Raw genomic sequence first — 17843 nt, 5'->3', positions numbered from 1 at the left:
TTTATAGCATTGCAGTTCAGTTATGGATAAGTTTTTAAGTGTGAAAAAAGAAAGAAAAGAACGATTGCTGTACTCATGTACTGTCCCAATAACAATTTCAATACTACGGTACTTTTATATTTTATTTTATTTTAGTTAAACGTGTTTCCACTTTTATTTCAGTAACAATCTAAACGTAGAAGCACAATGATCGCTAACACTGAATGAGCACAACATGCTTCATCACAGAGCGGCTTTCTTGGCGCCCACCTCGAGGGACTAAACCATCTCTACAGAAATAGGGGTATCGTTGCAGACGAAATGGATATGAAACTAATGAAACAGCAATAAGCTCATTAAGCAATCAATTATTAATAAATATAATGTATTTATCTTGATATATGAAGGACTTGGTCTGCATTTTCTATTCCTTTGAACATTTATAATAAACAATATCTTTAAGCCTCCCTAAAAAGTCAAGTAGACTTCTCCGTTCGTCCCGCCTCTTTCGCCATTTTGACTGTTATGTCGGTTTCGTGAAGGGAGGGAAGGTAATATTAGACAGTAAAGAAGAGTTAATATCAGAGAAATTGATCCGGTGTGCAGGTATATTTATCTTCTCTTAACCCTTCTTCTCTGTGAGGAGGAGGGTGTCTGATTCGGCTGTTTCTGAGGAGAGTTGTGTGCATAAGCAGCCATGTACATCAAACAGGTAAGAGACCGAGACGCGGCTCGACCGCTGCGTGTGAAATTATGATTTATATGATGGATTGTGCGAGTAAACTACTTGTTCACATATGTCAAATGTGCACAGACACGCATTATTCTCAATCTTGAGCATGTTTGGGTTGTGATTTCTGAGAAGTACACGGCCTTCATTAAAGTTAGCTTTAGCATTAGCATTAGCTGTCAACCCCCCCACCCACCCCACAAATATTGCGATCAAATCTACAATAAAACATTTATAACGTTTAATTTAAACCTGTATTTGCTGTTGCTGTACAGATGTGAGCAAACTAAGTTCCTAGCAGAAAATGAAGTAACAGCTAATTCTCATGTTAGATAATAATGAGCCGTTATGTATCATGTAAATAAATCATAAACTTGTTGTACACAGACATGTGTCTGTATGTTTTGTTTGGATTGCACTAATATTTAAAAGCATATTTGGATGAGAAGCGTTCTGACAGGTTGTATTACTATAACACTATGTTGACGTTGTACAGCATTTAATCTGATATTTATATAAAATATCTTTGTTAATATATATATATTTATATTCTGATGTTGTGTGTTTCAGGTGATTATTCAGGGGTTTCGCAGCTACAGAGATCAGACTGTGGTGGACCCCTTCAGCTCCAAACACAATGTGATCGGTGAGACCGGTGTCTGACTTAGTCATCATAGTAGAAATATCTCAAATCTTTTATTGTTGTATTTTATGCACTGTGTGTATATAGAATCAATTTTGTTTGTTACTTAAAAAACAAGAAAGTCAGAAGTAGAATAAAACTTGATCAGGGGCCGGCAACCTTTTCGGCATGACGCGCCATTGTTAATTTGTCATTTTTCTAAGGTACGATAAAAAAACAAATAAGCACAAGTTAATTCTCACACTTTAGTAGTGTTTATAGCTCCTAACAGGCTGTGCGCCGACTATGAGAAGTTTTTACCTCAAAATGCACGTCAGTATGCAGTTTTCACTATTGATCCCGTGCCACTGTTTGCGACCCCTGAACTAGACTATAGGAATAACAAAAATTACAATACAATTGTGGTTATAATACGCTAAAATATAATGGTAAACAAGCTGGAAGTAAGTGTAAAAAGTAGAAAAAGAGTAAGTAATGGAAATATGGGAGATATATTATTTAAAAATATATATTTAAAGTTTTCAAATGTGTATATATATATATTTTTTACATAAAACTTTCGCAGTTGGAAGAAATGGATCAGGAAAGAGTAACTTCTTCTATGGTAAGTACAAGTTATTTCTTTATTTCTTTAAGTAATGTAATGCATCAGAAGACTGACGGAGCGGGTGAATAGTTTGTGATGGACAGTTATATATGTTTCCCCCATCAGCCATTCAGTTTGTACTCAGTGATGAGTTCAGTCATCTTCGTCCTGAGCAGCGTCTGGCTCTGCTTCACGTGAGTTATTTTATTCTGTTTCAATTATTACAAATAAAAACATTTAAGTGGGTTTTATTTATTTTATTTTCCTTGTTTATTTCTTTAATTTCGTATATAAAAGTAATTTTCACTGCCCTCGCTGAACCGTGTGTTTTTGTGTAATATTCAGGAAGGCACCGGTCCTCGAGTCATTTCAGCCTTTGTGGAAATTATATTCGACAACTCTGACAACCGGCTGCCGGTAAGAAACCGCTCCTAAATGTTGAGAAGCGCAGTAAAGTAAAGACAGGCGAGTAACTTGACCTCTCCGCTCTCAGATTGATAAAGAGGAGGTGTCTCTGCGCCGTGTCATCGGAGCAAAGAAAGACCAGTACTTCTTAGACAAGAAGATGGTCACGTGAGTTTAGCTCTCAGAAAACACATTAGAAGAGCTTTGGGTGCTGAGAGCTGTAGCTGAATGATTTGTGTTCTGTGTTTTTTTTTAGTAAGAACGACGTGATGAACCTGTTGGAGAGCGCTGGGTTCTCCCGCAGCAACCCTTACTACATCGTCAAGCAGGGAAAGGTACGCTACTGTCCCATGACAGGGGACAAGTAATGTATTAAAGGGGTTTTACAAGTATTCAAGCTTTTATTATCTAAAACTGAAAATTGACGCTTTACTCGAGTTTTTCCAAACCTGTATGATTCTCGTTCATCTGTTGAACACAAAAGAAGATGTTTTGAAGCATGCTGGTAACCAAACAGTTGACGGTAGCCATTGACTTCCATAGTATGGAGGAAAAATGCTATGGAACTGAATGGCTACCGTGATGAATGTACCACGTTTTGCCACAGTTAGTGTTTTTACAGTAAATCCATGGTAAATTATGACAATTTGTAGAAAGCCTTCTGACTGTTTTGTTGCACGGAGTGTTTCTCAGGGAGGTTCAATCTGGCTTTAAACGAGTTTGTGTTCTTCGCTGGATCTCACATTGCTGTTTAATAGTCACCTGATCAAGTGAAGGCATCTGCTCTAGTAAACTCACACTGCTGTTTAGACTTTGAGGCGAGCGGAAAAATGGTCAGCAAAATAGTATAGTAGGCTACTTACCTGAATTAGTGCCACATTTTTATCTACAATTTTGTCAACTTTTGACAGTTTTGGTTTTACTTTTGTCCCCGCATCCACACATTTTTTCCTCCTCGTTTTGAGGAAAAGGCTTTGTATTTTCGACTGTGACCGTACGTTGTCACATTTATATCTGCCATGTAATTGGCTAGATGGTTAGATTGATCCATATCGAGTGAAAATGTCCAGAGCTAATCATCATCATCAGCATAAATCATTTATCGTGAACCATCCTCTTAGATTGTGAACTCTAGTAAACAGTCTCTTTTAGATTGCAGCTAAAACATAGTCAGGGTTTCCACGGGTCCATAAAAAGTCATAAATTTAACAATAAGAATTTAAGGCCATAAAAGCTCATAAAAATGTCCGGATTTTCCATACAAGGTCATAAAAAACATTAAGCCACGTCTTAAATTGATATGCTAGTCCATTAATTTGTTCTTCCATCAAAATGCGCTCGCAGCGGCAATGGCATTCACCTGTTGTAGTTCTGTATGAGGAATGTGGGTGGTATCACAGAACTCCAGAACTACAAGGTCCATGCAGCAGCATACAGACTTGTCAGAAGGACTTTCACAGAAACCCACGCGAACTCCGAACACACTGCTTAGCTTAATTGAAATCATCCTGGCTATCACAATGGGAAAATGTACCTTTAACGATCTATGGCTCGAAGACAGTGCGTTTAGTAGCTGGCTCAAGCTCGTCGCTAACAATCGGTATCAAGCATCCAAACACAAGACGCGGAAAAGCTGAACTGAGTAGCTGGTTACTCGCGTTCTCTATGTTCGGTGCGGAGAGAGAGAGAGCCGCGTATCATGGACAGTCCCTCCTGCACATGAACGAACAAATACTAATCGCAGTTTTGAACAAACAAAAAAGAACGTGAAAGAGCCCAATTCAGTAGCGCAGTGTTGAGGTGTTCAGGGCTCACGCAGAGAAAGGAGTCTCAAAACGCTTGTAACTTACACCGAATTTGCTTCTTTTTGCTCTTGTGCCGACAAATACAAACATAATGTCAAAATACCCGCCTTGGAAAGTATGCTCGAAAAAACGTTTATTTTTTAAAACCGTTATTTCTTAAGTGAAAGTAAACAGTTGAGGAAAAAGATGCGTTCATCGTTTCTTAAAGTGACCGCGCCTAATTTAGCTACTGGCTGCTGTAATGTTAATCCAAGAAAATGAAAGAAAAATCACTCACTGCTTTTAACAAGAATTTATGCACAGTCAAACCAGAAATTATCCAGACTCCAGGTATAATTTTTGATATACATATTTTACTAGTAGGTACAGAACACTAATACATTTTTGTAAGTGAGTATAAGCAAACTGTGACATATTATACCCAAAGAATCTTAATACAGTGAACTGCTAGTGAAATCTATCTATCTATATATAAAATTGGGACCAAAAATTATTCAGCACCTTATAAAGCACCATGCATTGCTTTTGTGTTTTTTTTTTTTCTGAATTGCTAGTGCAACCTCACACCACCGTCAGAACAAAATGGTAATTGGTCAACAAAGTATTGATAGTTGTGTAAATATTGTCATAATAACAGTTGTCTGTAGTTTTGGTTGATTGTAATCCATTACGTACATTTCTATCAAAGTTATGACATTATCAAGACGAATTTGTTCTGACAGAGTTTAACTCTAAGTTCTTGTCATATTTTATAACCATTTTAGAAGCAATAGCAAATAAACTGTAATAATGTGAGAAATCTTCAAGGTGAATGAATAAATTTTGGTTTGATTGTATATTTTATTTTTACATTGAAGACTATCCAGTGCTATTTTACATTTAATTATTCGGTTTCTGTACCTGGACACCTACAAACATGAAAAAAAAAAAAAACGTAAAGATTGTGTAAATAGCACAAATAAATAAAAATTAACGAACATACAAATTAAACAATTTCAAACAGGGCCCACTGGTACAACCTTCATCGGGTCCCTGCCTGTGTGTGTTGAATACTGTGACCAAACACCAATAACACTTGTTATTTTGGAAAGTAATGCCATAAAATAATTGTTAATTTACAATTTTACTTTCCAATGTTACAATTGTTAAGTGTTTCTGTGTTCTTGATACTCAAGAAAAATAAGGCGAAGGCTTCAGTTTCTTAATCTTAAGAAATAATAGTATAACTCTTTAAATAATAAAACTTGTTACTTTCAATGAAAGTCAATAATAAAAAAAGACTTTTAAAGGAATTATTTAGATTATATTAGAAAGTTGTTTATCGTAATTCGTGTAGGTCATAAATTCAAATCCTAATAGTCAGAAAAAGTCTTAAATTTGACTGATTAAACCCTGCAGAAACCCTGATAGTTTTTCATCCCTCTGGGATCATAGCAAACAACATGATCTCTTTCAAATACATTAATGCTCGTTTAGAAAACAAGAATGTGGCTCTTGGGATTAAAGTGGTGCTAATGCTGTTGCTACATGTTCTAAATGAGTCGGCTCACTTTCTTACACTCATACTATTGTCTCAAACATGAAAACAGATCAATCAGATGGCGACTGCGCCTGACTCTCAGCGTCTGAAGCTGCTCCGAGAGGTGGCCGGCACCAGAGTCTACGACGAGCGCAAAGAGGAGAGTATCTCGCTCATGAAGGAAACAGGTAGACCCTTCACTGATACGGTTCTAATCAAATGACATTCATCCTTTTTGATCTAGAAATATATATATATAATATGAAAACGGTGTCTTTTTATTATTTTGTGAAATAGTTTTAATGGCTAAAGCAGTGCGGGAATCACTGCAGTAGATGATTTACTGTTGTTGTTATGGTCAAAAGTTTGTGACGTGTGGTTTGTTCTTGCGTGTGTGTGTGTGTGTACAGAGGGCAAGCGAGAGAAGATTAATGAGCTGCTAAAGTACATCGAGGAGCGTCTGCACACTCTGGAGGATGAGAAAGAGGAACTGGCTCAGTACCAGAAGTGGGACAAAATGAGAAGAGCTCTGGAGTACACCATCTACAACCAGGAGCTCAACGAGACCCGGGCCAAACTGGACGAGGTGCACACATCAGCTCTTACTTGTCAACACCTTCTCGAGCTAATTCAGTCACTGCAGTAAATACATTACGATTCTGCACTGTCTAATGCTTGATGTAACGTTGTTCTTCTCTCTTCTAGTTGTCCTCTAAGAGAGAGACCTGTGGAGACAAATCTAGACAACTGCGAGATGCTCAACAAGATGCTCGAGACAAAGTGGAGGTAAACTCAAATGCTCCTTCTAACTGCACGAGAAGAAATAATAATTAGAAGAAATAATAGGCCGCACATAGGACATGTGTGGGAATATCAGTTGATTGAATTCTAGGAAAAGCTAAATAATTGCAGACAGCTATAGAGACCGCTATACATGATCAATTGTTGTTTAAATTAATGATCGATTAATCGTTAACTATAATGCTGCAAAATGCTTCTGTTGCATGCATGCAGTCAACCACACACACACACACAAAACGCTTTCTCACTTGAACTAATGGGGTTTTAGTCTGAATAAAATGCTAGTAACAGGATTATAAAATGAATAGATGTGATAATGATCATTTGATAAAATGAAGAGAGTGTGCCATACGTTTTGAGGTCATTTTACTTTGTTGACTGTTTTCTGGCACAGAGACCGCTGAACCCGCCTCTTGAAATGGTTTTGCCGCGCTCGTTGTTGTATTTTAAAACACCATTGCAATGTTTTCAAATGACATTATGGCATTTAAAACCAACTGATCCCAAACGTAGCAGTGGTGCGTGTGACTGCTGCGCATTAAGTGAACCGCATCCTTTTTATTTTAGTATTAGAAGGGATTTTTTTTTCCCCCATTTAGATTAACATGCATTGATGAATGAAGACCAGGAACAATTATTGTAAAAGTGATTTAGTTTTAATTTCAAATTCACATTTCATCCAGCGTGTTTAAGAAATTGTCCCTACAAATTGAAAACAAAGCATTTCAATGTGAAGATCTACTAAGAATCTGCCTTCACACGTCATTAAGACTTAAGCTCATGTTGTGAAATCTTATCTAACCTCAGTCTCTCTGTGTCTCTGTAGGACACTGAGCGTGTGGTGAGGGAGCTGAAGGCTCGAATCAACGCCATGAAGGAGGAGAAAGAGCAGCTGAGCGCCGAGCGACAGGAGCAGATCAAACAGAGGACCAAACTGGAGCTCAAAGCCAAAGATCTGCAGGACGAGCTGGCAGGAAACAGCGAACAGAGGGTGCGACTAGCAGACGCTCACACGCTACAGCCACACATATGCACTCAACACACACATTTAGAAAAAGTGCCAGCATTTTTTACATTTATTTATTTAAATGTATTTGTTCACCAAGGCTGCATTTATTTGATCAAAAATACAGTAAGAAAAATACTATTTTGGATTATTTTAACACATTTAAAATATCTATTTTGTATTTGAATGCATGTTAAAATGCAATTCATTCCTGTGATGCACAGTACTTTACTCTTTATGTCGTACAAGATTGCATGCAAGTATAAACCCCATTTCCTCAAACAAATACTCATCGGCTTGCTTTTCCTTATTGCTGTTGCTGTATTGGTCGCCGCAAAAACAAAGTAGTGACCGAATTCACATACACAAACATGTAAGTTTGATACACATGAAAACACACTCATGAATGCACGCTAAGAGCTGCGGGAAATGCTGGCAGACTCTAGTGAACAGAGGGTCCGCAGTGTCTCCGTCTGCGTCACTATCTACACACGCTCACTTCAGCCCGGGCTCGTAGCCAGACGCAAACACACACACACACACACAATGCTTGTGAAATGCACACTTTCGGTCGGCCCTCCTGCATATCGGCTTCACTTAGAAATGGATTAGCCCCACCTGGCCAAGTGTGTGTTTTCCTGTGGAGGAGAGGCAGAAGTGCGTCATTTGCCCTTTGATTGGAGAATGTGAATGTAGGTTTGCTCAGATGGAGATCCCCTTTGTTCTGCTCATGACGCTGAATCTGCACACCTATTTTTGCACCGTTTATTCTTCTCCATTTAAATACAAACACCTCTTCACGCACCTGCACTACATTTATCTAGGCTTTCTATAAAAAGGGGCAAGACTCAAGAATTGCTGTCGCTGTTTGTGATTGAGTACTCTGTCCCCTCTGGCTTCCTGTCTAACAGAAACGGCTGCTCAAAGAGCGCCAGAAGCTTCTGGAGAAGATTGAAGAAAAGCAGAAGGAGCTGCAGGAAACAGAACCCAAATTTAACGCTGTGAAAGAAAGAGAGGAGCGAGGAATTTCCCGGTAAACTCTTTGAAGTGTTGAAAGGGCCCATGAAGTATGGGACCCAGTCTTCTTAATTTTGTGTTTATGTACTTCCTGTTCAAACAGGAAGTTGGGAAGAGACATATTGAAGTGCTTGCTTTTCCTTCTTTTTAATGCCTGTAATTGGTTAATATTTTTTACGTCTTTGCTGTTTGCTTATTGCTTCTGATACTAATTTTAAGCAGTTGGCTGTTCTTTTACATTGCACTGGCAAGAATCTGGATCGCCCATTTTTCATGATCCAGTCATATTCTTGTGTATAAAATCAAGTCCCATCGCTTTTATGTTCAAAATGTATTTAGGAGGATAAGTGCATTAAAAATGATTTAATGTATTTAAGTAATACTTAAAGAATGCATTCTTCTGGTCATTTATTTTGTGTTTGTTTGCATTGTTTCAGACTGGCTCAAGCCACACAAGAGCGGACAGACCTGTACGCCAAACAGGGCAGAGGCAGTCAGTTCACCTCTAAAGAAGAGAGGGACAAATGGATCAAGAAAGAGCTGAAGTCTCTGGATCAAGCCATCAACGACAAGAAACGGCAGATCGCTGCCATCCACAAAGATCTGGAGGACACCGAAACCAATAAAGAGAGAAACCTGGAACAGTACAGTGTAAGATTTGAGTAGTTATAACTCATCTTGGTATTGAACAGTAGATATGTAACTTTCGTCAGTTTTATGACCAGCATTTATTCAATAGTTCACCCAGAAATTGATTAAAAAATAAATAAATGTACTTGCTGTGAAGTCATCCAAGATGAAAATTGTTACTTCAGCAAATTTGAAAAAAATTTAGCATTACATCATTTGTTCATCAGTGGATCCTCTGCAGTGAATGGGTGCCATGGGTTATTTATTTAAAGATGTTTTTGAACCTTTAACATTTCTTCCTAACTTTTGATTTCTGCCACAGAAACTGGACCAGGACTTGAACGAAGTGAAGACACGAGTCGAGGAGCTGGATAAGAAGTACTACGAGGTGAAGAACCGAAAGGATGAACTTCAGAGCGAGAGAAAGTAAGATCCTCCAGTTCCTATTCCCAATGCATCATGGGAGAATGTGTGGCTATGGTCAGTTTTTTCAACATCTCACCCTTTCTTATTACCTGTATGAACCGTTCCCCTCCTCACCTGGCATTTGAGTTATTAATAATCCACGAGCCATAGGTTTCACAGCACGATGAGGCTCGGCGGATGAGCTATAGAATAGGGTGTCCTGCTGAACCCAGGGCTGATGGGTGTGTCCGTGTGCCTCCTCCTGCAGCTACCTGTGGAGAGAGGAGAACGCAGAGCAGCAGGCGCTGGCAGCCAAACGAGAAGAGCTGGAGAAGAAACAACAGCTACTGCGAGCAGCCACCGGGAAGGTTAGCCACCTGGTTTAACACCTTGATCAATATGGCTGTTTTTAATATGTACGAATCATCTGTGCATTATTTTTCTTGTTTAAATAATATTAATTTATAATTATATTGCATAAATGTCAATGTGGTTTTATTGTGATCAATCATGCAAACCTACCACAGAGTTCATTATATGTAGTGCAGTGTGCATGTATTTAAAATCATGTGAAAATGCCGCCCACTCCGGTTCACTGAGGATCAGCTGAACTGAACCATATCTCCTAAGCTCAACATGATCACTGGATCCTTTCTCTTGGACTGAGTCAGTCACTAATTTTAGCAACTCTCCCACGTCGCAAAAATATACATCAGTATATGAAGTGGGGTTATCAGAGCTTCAGATCGTCATCTGGACTTGCAATGAAAACATGAACTTTGAAATGCAATCTTTTGTGTGGTTTGCTTTTTTCTCCAGGCTATTTTGAACGGCATCGACAGCATTAATAAAGTACTGGAACATTTCCGCCGGAAGGGCATCAACCAGCACGTCATCAACGGGTACCACGGCATCATCATGAACAACTTTGACTGTGAGCCTGCCTTCTACACCTGTGTGGAGGTGACCGCTGGCACCAGGTCAGACACATTGTGTATTATTATTATTGTGTTGATCTGTGTGTGAACTGTGAGTGATGGAGTTGTGTGCTGGTGTTTTTTTTTCAGGCTGTTTTACCACATCGTGGAAACTGATGAAGTGAGCACCAAGATTCTGATGGAGTTTAATAAGATGAACTTGCCAGGAGAGGTCACCTTCCTGCCCCTCAGCAAACTAGACGTCAGGGACACTGCTTACCCTGAGACTAATGTAAGCTTACAACACTCAACCTGCTGATTATCTCGGTAATTTTTTTGAGTATGAGTAGAGGTCGACAGATTTTGCTGATACCAGAAAACACGGAACCACGGAAAACATAGAGCCCTACAATTATACCAAACCCAACGGTTACTCTCACACTTTAAGTGTTCAAGGATAGAAGCAGTTTATGATTATCTTATAAAAATAAAAGCGCAGCGCTGAGTCTAGGAGAACTCACCAGTTTCACACACAATCCAGACGCACCATGTTCAACTCGAGCAGTGGTTTAAAACGGTTTATTTATTCACCAAACGGACCGAGTTTACTTCAAGAATGAACAGTAAAGGCAAAGAGACGCTTGAAGTTCAGTGTTTAAAAAAACGGAGCAAACGGAAAGAGCGATCTATATTATAGCTCTATAAATGAAGCATACATATGTTATTAGAGCCACAGAAAGAAACATTGAGATGAAAATGCTAATTTTCAATCAATTTATTATGTACATTAACAACGATTCGGGCGAATATAATGTAATTAAACGAAACTATGTGAATGGCGCTCTGTAGCACGGCAGGATTTTCTGTCAGCTGCATTTAAATCTGGGTCTGAAGTTTCTCGCTCGGTTCAGCATGTAGCATCACGTGTCTAAACAAACAGCACGTGCTGTCAGTGATTTTTCAACCACTCTAACACTGTATAATGAAAACAAAGCCTTCTCAGCCGCTCCAACAACAGATGTAACCTGGAAAACTATCAGCATGAATGTTTGCAGATAGCCGATTGCTCCAGCAATCAACTATCGGTACCGATTAATCGGCAAAACCGATAAATCGGTTGATCTCTACTCGTGAGTCTTAATCAAAAACTCAAACTTCCATCGAATTACCATACTTTTCAAATAATGTAGTCTGCACAAATTCGTCACCTTTTTTTTTTTTACAACCTTCTGTGAGCTCATTCATTTTCTTTTCTGCGTTTAAATTATTTATTATTCTATTAAGCGCAAATCTATGCAGATAGCCTCTAATTCCTTCTGTACACTTGCTGTAGGATGCAATCCCCATGATCAGCAAGCTCCGTTACAGTCAAAACTTCGACAAGGCTTTCAAACATGTGTTTGGGAAGACGCTGATCTGCCGCAGCATGGAAGTGTCCACTCAGTTGGCTCGAGCTTTCACCATGGACTGCATCACACTGGAGGGTGAACACACGCTGTTTAATATGTGTCCTTTTTCTTTGATCCAATCCTGATTTTCAGATGAATTCTAACCCCTTGTTCTGGTATGTGTATTAGGTGATCAGGTGAGTCATCGTGGCGCTCTGACCGGTGGCTACTATGACACACGCAAGTCCCGTCTGGAGCTGCAGAAGGACATGAGGAAGGCCGAGGAGGAGCTCGGAGAACTGGAGGCCAAACTCAATGAGAACCTGCGTCGAAATATTGAACATATCCTCCTCATCTATGTCTCACACACAGGCTCGCTTATGACGCAGTGGTGTGAAATCAAATTGATTGAGTCTTAATCGTGTGTCTTTGTGTCAAGTATTTGCACAGCTGAGATAAGTGGATTTAGTACAATCGGATGTTAATTAAACAAGTATTTGAAGAAACAGTCTAGTTTAGGCCTGTCACGATAACAAATTTAGCTGGACGATAAATTGTCCAATAAATTATCGCGATAAATAATAATATTGTCCTTCTTATGCTGAGTTTGCACCAAACACGAATAGAGAGTCAAATTCGCATTACTGCGTCTAGTTTGCCGCTGCAACATTTTGAATGCATTTGCGCGTCTAGAGCAAGAGTTTGAAGCAAAATTGTTGAAGCGCGTCTGATGCAAAATCCGCTTCTTGTGGGAGGAGCGAGTTCTAGGCGGTTGTCTGTTTGCAAGATGGCTGAAGTTGAACGAGCACTCGGGTCTTTTCCACACTCCTGCACACTTCCTCTGAATAAACACATTATCTTGTTAGCGAAAAGCAGATGTGGGCTATATTAGGGGGAAAATAGTTGTGAAAAATGGTGGGAAGGCAGCGGGTCGATAAACGTGTATGTGACTCAAAAGTTAAATGTCTATTTACAACACATACTTCCAAGCAAGGTCCTTTTTATTTCTGTCTTGTGTCATATAGCTCCTTTTGACTGCTCACTGACAACATGATTCGTTCCTCCATGTTGAATGAGTGACTCCGGAGCAGGCTCCTGATTGGTTAACGCTGCGCGAATTGACGCCAAAGTTCCAATTTTTCAACTCTGGCGGCAAACGCAAATTCGCGTCAAACGCTAAATGCCCAAAAAGCACCATTCACCCATATCGCGCCAGATGCTCAAATCGCGCAAACTAGACATGTTAAATTTTTTACATGGAAAAAGGAAATTATCGCGGCCGAAAAAATTATCGAGCTAATTTTTTTTTTTTAATCAGGCGATTAATTGATTCATCGACTATCTTGACAGGCCTAGTCTTGTTATTGTTAACTAAAACTTAATGATTTTTGTTAACTGAAATAAAGCTAAAATAAAGTATAAATGTTAGATACAAATTTGAAATGTCGCCTTGGAAGCTCTCTGAAATGAAGCTAAATGGAAAAATAAATAGACAAAATCACAACATTAAAATTTAAACGAAAACTGAAAATCGAAAAATATAAGCAGATTAATATTAATACTATGATAATATTGAAACATATAAGCCAAAAGTTGATAAGCTCAAGTGAGGGAGCTTTCCAGAATTAAAATGGATCACGAGTCTGTTCCTTAACTCAGTTCTTCACGTATCAATAATGAGATTGACCAGCTGATGAATCAGATGCAGCAGATCGAGACCCAGCAGAGGAAGTTCAAGGCCTCCAGAGACAGTATACTGTCTGAGATGAAGATGCTGAAGGAGAAGAGACAGCAGTCAGAGAAAACCTTCATGCCCAAGGTAACCCGTGCCACTGTGTTTGAGGCATTAATACCAGACCTGCCATTATTTACTGTTATATTATTTGTGAACCGAATCTTTAATGGGTTTCTCTCTGGTGTTTCCTCCAGCAACGCAGTCTTCAGAGTCTGGAGGCCAGTCTGCACGCCATGGAGAGCACGCGGGAGTCTCTGAAGGCAGAGCTGGGCACAGACCTGCTCTCTCAGCTCAGTTTAGACGACCAGCGCAGGGTGGACGACCTCAACGACGAGATCAGACAGCTGCAGCAGGTTCAACAGCACAATCATTTACTCATATACGTTCATGTGGCCATTAAGCCTCATCTAAATATCCTTTATAATATGATTAAACCTGAACATGTGGCTTTTGTCCCTCCGGTCTGGGGTCATTTAAAGATGCTTGTTTTTCACGTGTGGCATGTGTTTGCTATAGGACAACAGACAGCTGCTGAACGAGAGGATCAAGCTGGAGGGAATCATGACCAGGGTGGAGACGTACCTCAACGAGAACCTGCGCAAACGTCTCGACCAAGTCGAGCAGGTGACCATATCCCGGTGTTCATTTTCACTGATATAACCTTTATGAAACGCAATGGCATTAAGTTCACTAAAAAACGAGTGTGTGTTTGTGTAGGAGTTGAATGAACTGAGAGAAACCGAAGGAGGAACCGTCCTCACTGCCACAACGTCAGAGTTAGACGGCATTAATAAACGCATAAAAGACACTTTAGCTCGATCTGAGGGTGAGTGAAGACTCATTGGGTTGTTTTTTTCTTCTTAAATAGCACTACTTTTGTCGGTCTGCATCTTGTATGTCGTTTCATTTTCCAGATTTGGACACCCTCATCGATAAGACGGAGGTGGAAATAAAGGACCACCAGAAGAGCATGGAGCGCTGGAAGAACATCGAGAAGGAGCAGAACGAAGCTATCAACCACGACACGAAGGAGCTGGAGAAGATGACCAACAGACAGGGCATGCTACTGAAGAAGAAAGAGGAATGCATGAAGAAGATCCGCGAGCTGGGCTCCCTGCCGCAGGAGGCCTTCGAGAAGTACCAGACGCTCACGCTCAAACAGGTACAGTTACATTAATAGTTAGCAGACCACGACATGTCCGGGTACCCTTAAAGAAGCCTCCTGCCTCCTCCTCGGCTCATGTCTGGCTTTACTTTTCCGTCTCGCTGCGCTCCCACCTTGGTTCTCTTGTTTGTAGTCTTAGTTGGTCTTCCTCGTCCAGTCAGGGGCTCTGTTGTGTGTCAGGCCTCCTACACCGCGGTGACTCATTCTCCACTACCCCACGCTCGCGCTCTTTTGTCTTTCTCTTCACCCTCTCTTGCTGGAGTTGAGGAGGGAGGTTGAATCGTGCCGTTTCTTTGTGTGCTTCTTTAGCGGCCCTCTGGAATTTTCTCTTGCAGGTTCAATAGTGGGAGTTATGGCGTTAAATGCATTCAAGAGATTTCGGTGTGAACGATTTTATCACCATGCCCCCTTACAGGCTTCTTAAGTTGATTACATGTTTAATTACGTTTATTCACATGTAATTTTTTTGTGTGTGTGTGTAGTTGTTCAGGAAGCTGGAGCAATGTAACACAGAGCTGAAAAAGTACAGCCATGTGAATAAAAAAGCCCTGGACCAGTTCGTCAATTTCTCCGAGCAGAAAGAGAAGTTGATCAAGAGGCAGGAGGAGCTGGAGAGAGGCTACAAATCCATCATGGAGCTCATGAACGTCTTGGAGCTGCGCAAATACGAGGCCATCCAGCTCACCTTCAAACAGGTACGACTATGAGACCGACCCCAGAAGTGTTTGCATTTCAATATATATTTATTTATTCAACTTTCTATCACAGTAAGCGAAAAAGATGTCTTCTGGGTCCACTTAAGATTACTGCTTTGTCTCTCTACAGGTGTCCAAGAATTTCAGCGAGGTATTTCAGAAGCTGGTGCCTGGCGGAAAAGCCACTCTGGTGATGAAGAAGGGCGACACTGAGGGTGGTCAGTCTCAGGACGAGGGCGAGGGAGCGGACAGTGAGAGGGGATCCTCCTCCCAGAGCAGTGTGCCCAGTGTAGACCAGTTCACTGGAGTGGGCATCAGGGTGAGGCGAGGACACCAGATGTTAAGTGCAGTTAATCCACGCTGATATTTGACCAGGTTTGTGTGTGTGTGTACATCAGGTGTCCTTCACCGGTAAACAGGGAGAGATGAGGGAGATGCAGCAGCTCTCTGGAGGTCAGAAGTCTCTGGTGGCTCTGGCTCTCATCTTTGCCATCCAGAAATGTGACCCTGCTCCTTTCTACTTGTTTGATGAAATCGACCAGGCTCTAGATGCCCAGCACAGAAAAGCAGTGTCAGGTACCATCAGCTCATGCACTGTTATAAGCCTTGGTCAAAAATAAACTGCTACGTCATCAGAAAGCAGCTTATATGAAATTATCCTCTCTCTCTCTCTTTCTCTCTCTCTATCTATATATATAGGTTGTCACTGGTAAATTTTTATTAAAAAATTTGCCTCTAACGCCTTTTTTCCTGCTTGTTTTGATCACATCTTTTGTCATGTTGACCTAAAGTGAGACGATGCACATTAAAGTTTTAGTGGGGAAAATGTAAAAACACTTTTAAACAGTCTTCATCTCATGCCGAACAGTAGCTGTCTTGCTTATTTTTAAACGATGTTACTGGCTTTGAGCGATTACAAAGCTCTGCTTTAAGTGAATTAGAAGTGGTTTTGTATTGTCTTTCAGACATGATCGTGGAGCTGGCAGGACATGCTCAGTTCATCACCACGACCTTCAGACCCGAGCTGCTGGAGTCAGCCGACAAGTTCTACGGCGTCAAATTCAGAAACAAGGTAACAGGCAACATTCACACGCTGATGTGCCAAGTAATTAGCAAATGCAAATGAGGCTTCTGCGTAGAACATGAACTATAAATGGAAGTCTTGTCAAGTCGAAGTTGTACAGATGATGTCCCCAGACTCACTGTGTGTGTGTGTGTGTGTGTGTGTGTGTGTGTGTGTTGATTAGGTGAGTCACATCGATGTGATCTCAGCAGAGCAGGCGAAGGACTTCGTGGAGGATGACACCACTCACGGCTAAGAGAAACAGTATACCTCTATCACTCATGTTCCTCGTTTCTCAGCCCCGTCTCACCTGGTGTTTTCACTTTTTAAAAAGCCCAGTTGGAAATAAATGCAATGTTTGTTTGTTTTTTTTTCTTGAATTCTGAACGGGATATTCTGACTAATTGTTGTTTTACAGTTATTTAGTATTTTCTTTCCTCTCTGTTGATTTTCATATTTCAAGGATAAAACACTGAACATGTTTTTCACTATTTTGATGAAATGTGCCATGCTTTACACCTGCTTCAGCCCGAGTTCTTGAAAGCTGAGGAAGTTCAGTCGCTCTGTTTCAGAGTTGGGCTTCATTAGGGGAACTTGTGTAGTTGCCGAGACTGAATACACAGGAAGTTGTATGTTAAAGATCTACAGTTTGCAGTCTTCTCGTCCGGCACCAGTTCTCTCTTCCTCGCTGCTCTAAACCAGCATGAACCGTTCCTCCATACTCCATTTTTTTAAGCTGTACGGCTCGTTTTGTTGGTTTTCCAAATGAGCCTAATGTTTTTATCATTGTTTTGTAGATTTCATTTCTTCTTTAGGTCATTGTGATTTATAGTCTTGATGTGTTTTCTGTTACCCAAAAAGAATAAAATGTACTTGGTCTTTACCAACATGCACTGGTGTCTTGCCGCTAGAAGGCGCTCTGTCACACATTTTACTGGTTTGATGTTATTACATTATGTGCTTGTGCTACACGTTGCACGGAAAAAGACTTGGAGACTCGTTTTGGCTTGGGCAAGTAAGTACATTTTATTAATAGATTATATACAAATATAAGGAGAATATACTTGCAAGTTTTTATGGTATATGTATTTTAAATATATCTGATTTTGTAGGCTTTTTGAGGATTTGAGCTCAGCGAAGCTCTTATGAAATCTGTGTTAAGGTAAAATGTTTACCCTGAGCATATAATGTAAATAAGTATTTCTATTTTATAATGCATCTCACATTGTTTTCTATCCTAGTGTCTGTCAAACCCGAGCTTATGCAGATTCGAGTTGCGTGCGGAGATGATCTTGCTTGTCAGTAATAGGTTTGTAGTCATTCTGTCAAAGGTGAGTCATGTTCACTGAAGCGT

General features: G+C 40.2%; 1 protein-coding gene across 1 annotated transcript; it reads left to right on the top strand.

Annotated features, from left to right (window-relative positions):
* Positions 1 to 484: 484 nt before the first annotated feature.
* Positions 485 to 17372, top strand: LOC127943099 (structural maintenance of chromosomes protein 3). The gene is made up of 29 exons (XM_052539289.1): positions 485 to 691; positions 1280 to 1355; positions 1918 to 1956; positions 2065 to 2132; positions 2284 to 2355; positions 2432 to 2511; positions 2600 to 2678; positions 5738 to 5855; positions 6078 to 6253; positions 6373 to 6453; positions 7295 to 7459; positions 8386 to 8507; positions 8929 to 9142; positions 9444 to 9547; positions 9795 to 9894; positions 10346 to 10506; positions 10594 to 10735; positions 11777 to 11927; positions 12021 to 12173; positions 13499 to 13650; positions 13761 to 13919; positions 14083 to 14190; positions 14284 to 14392; positions 14481 to 14728; positions 15214 to 15426; positions 15557 to 15745; positions 15825 to 16002; positions 16392 to 16498; positions 16674 to 17372. The coding sequence occupies exons 1-29, from the start codon at positions 677 to 679 to the stop codon at positions 16743 to 16745; spliced, it is 3651 nt and encodes a 1216-aa protein (XP_052395249.1). The 5' UTR covers positions 485 to 676; the 3' UTR covers positions 16746 to 17372.
* The last annotated feature ends 471 nt before the right edge of the window (positions 17373 to 17843 follow it).

The sequence above is a fragment of the Carassius gibelio genome, chromosome A22, assembly GCF_023724105.1.
Source record: "Carassius gibelio isolate Cgi1373 ecotype wild population from Czech Republic chromosome A22, carGib1.2-hapl.c, whole genome shotgun sequence".
In the NCBI taxonomy this organism is placed as follows: domain Eukaryota; kingdom Metazoa; phylum Chordata; class Actinopteri; order Cypriniformes; family Cyprinidae; genus Carassius; species Carassius gibelio.
Note: the sequence above shows the minus strand (reverse complement) of the source record. Positions and strands in the feature narration are given on the sequence as shown.

Excerpts from the sequence above, each read along its gene's own strand:
- LOC127943099 (XM_052539289.1), top strand. Across the intron at positions 2,356-2,431 it reads ACTCTGACAACCGGCTGCCG|ATTGATAAAGAGGAGGTGTC; the intron begins GTAAGAAACCGC and ends CTCCGCTCTCAG. Across the intron at positions 6,454-7,294 it reads ATGCTCGAGACAAAGTGGAG|GACACTGAGCGTGTGGTGAG; the intron begins GTAAACTCAAAT and ends GTGTCTCTGTAG.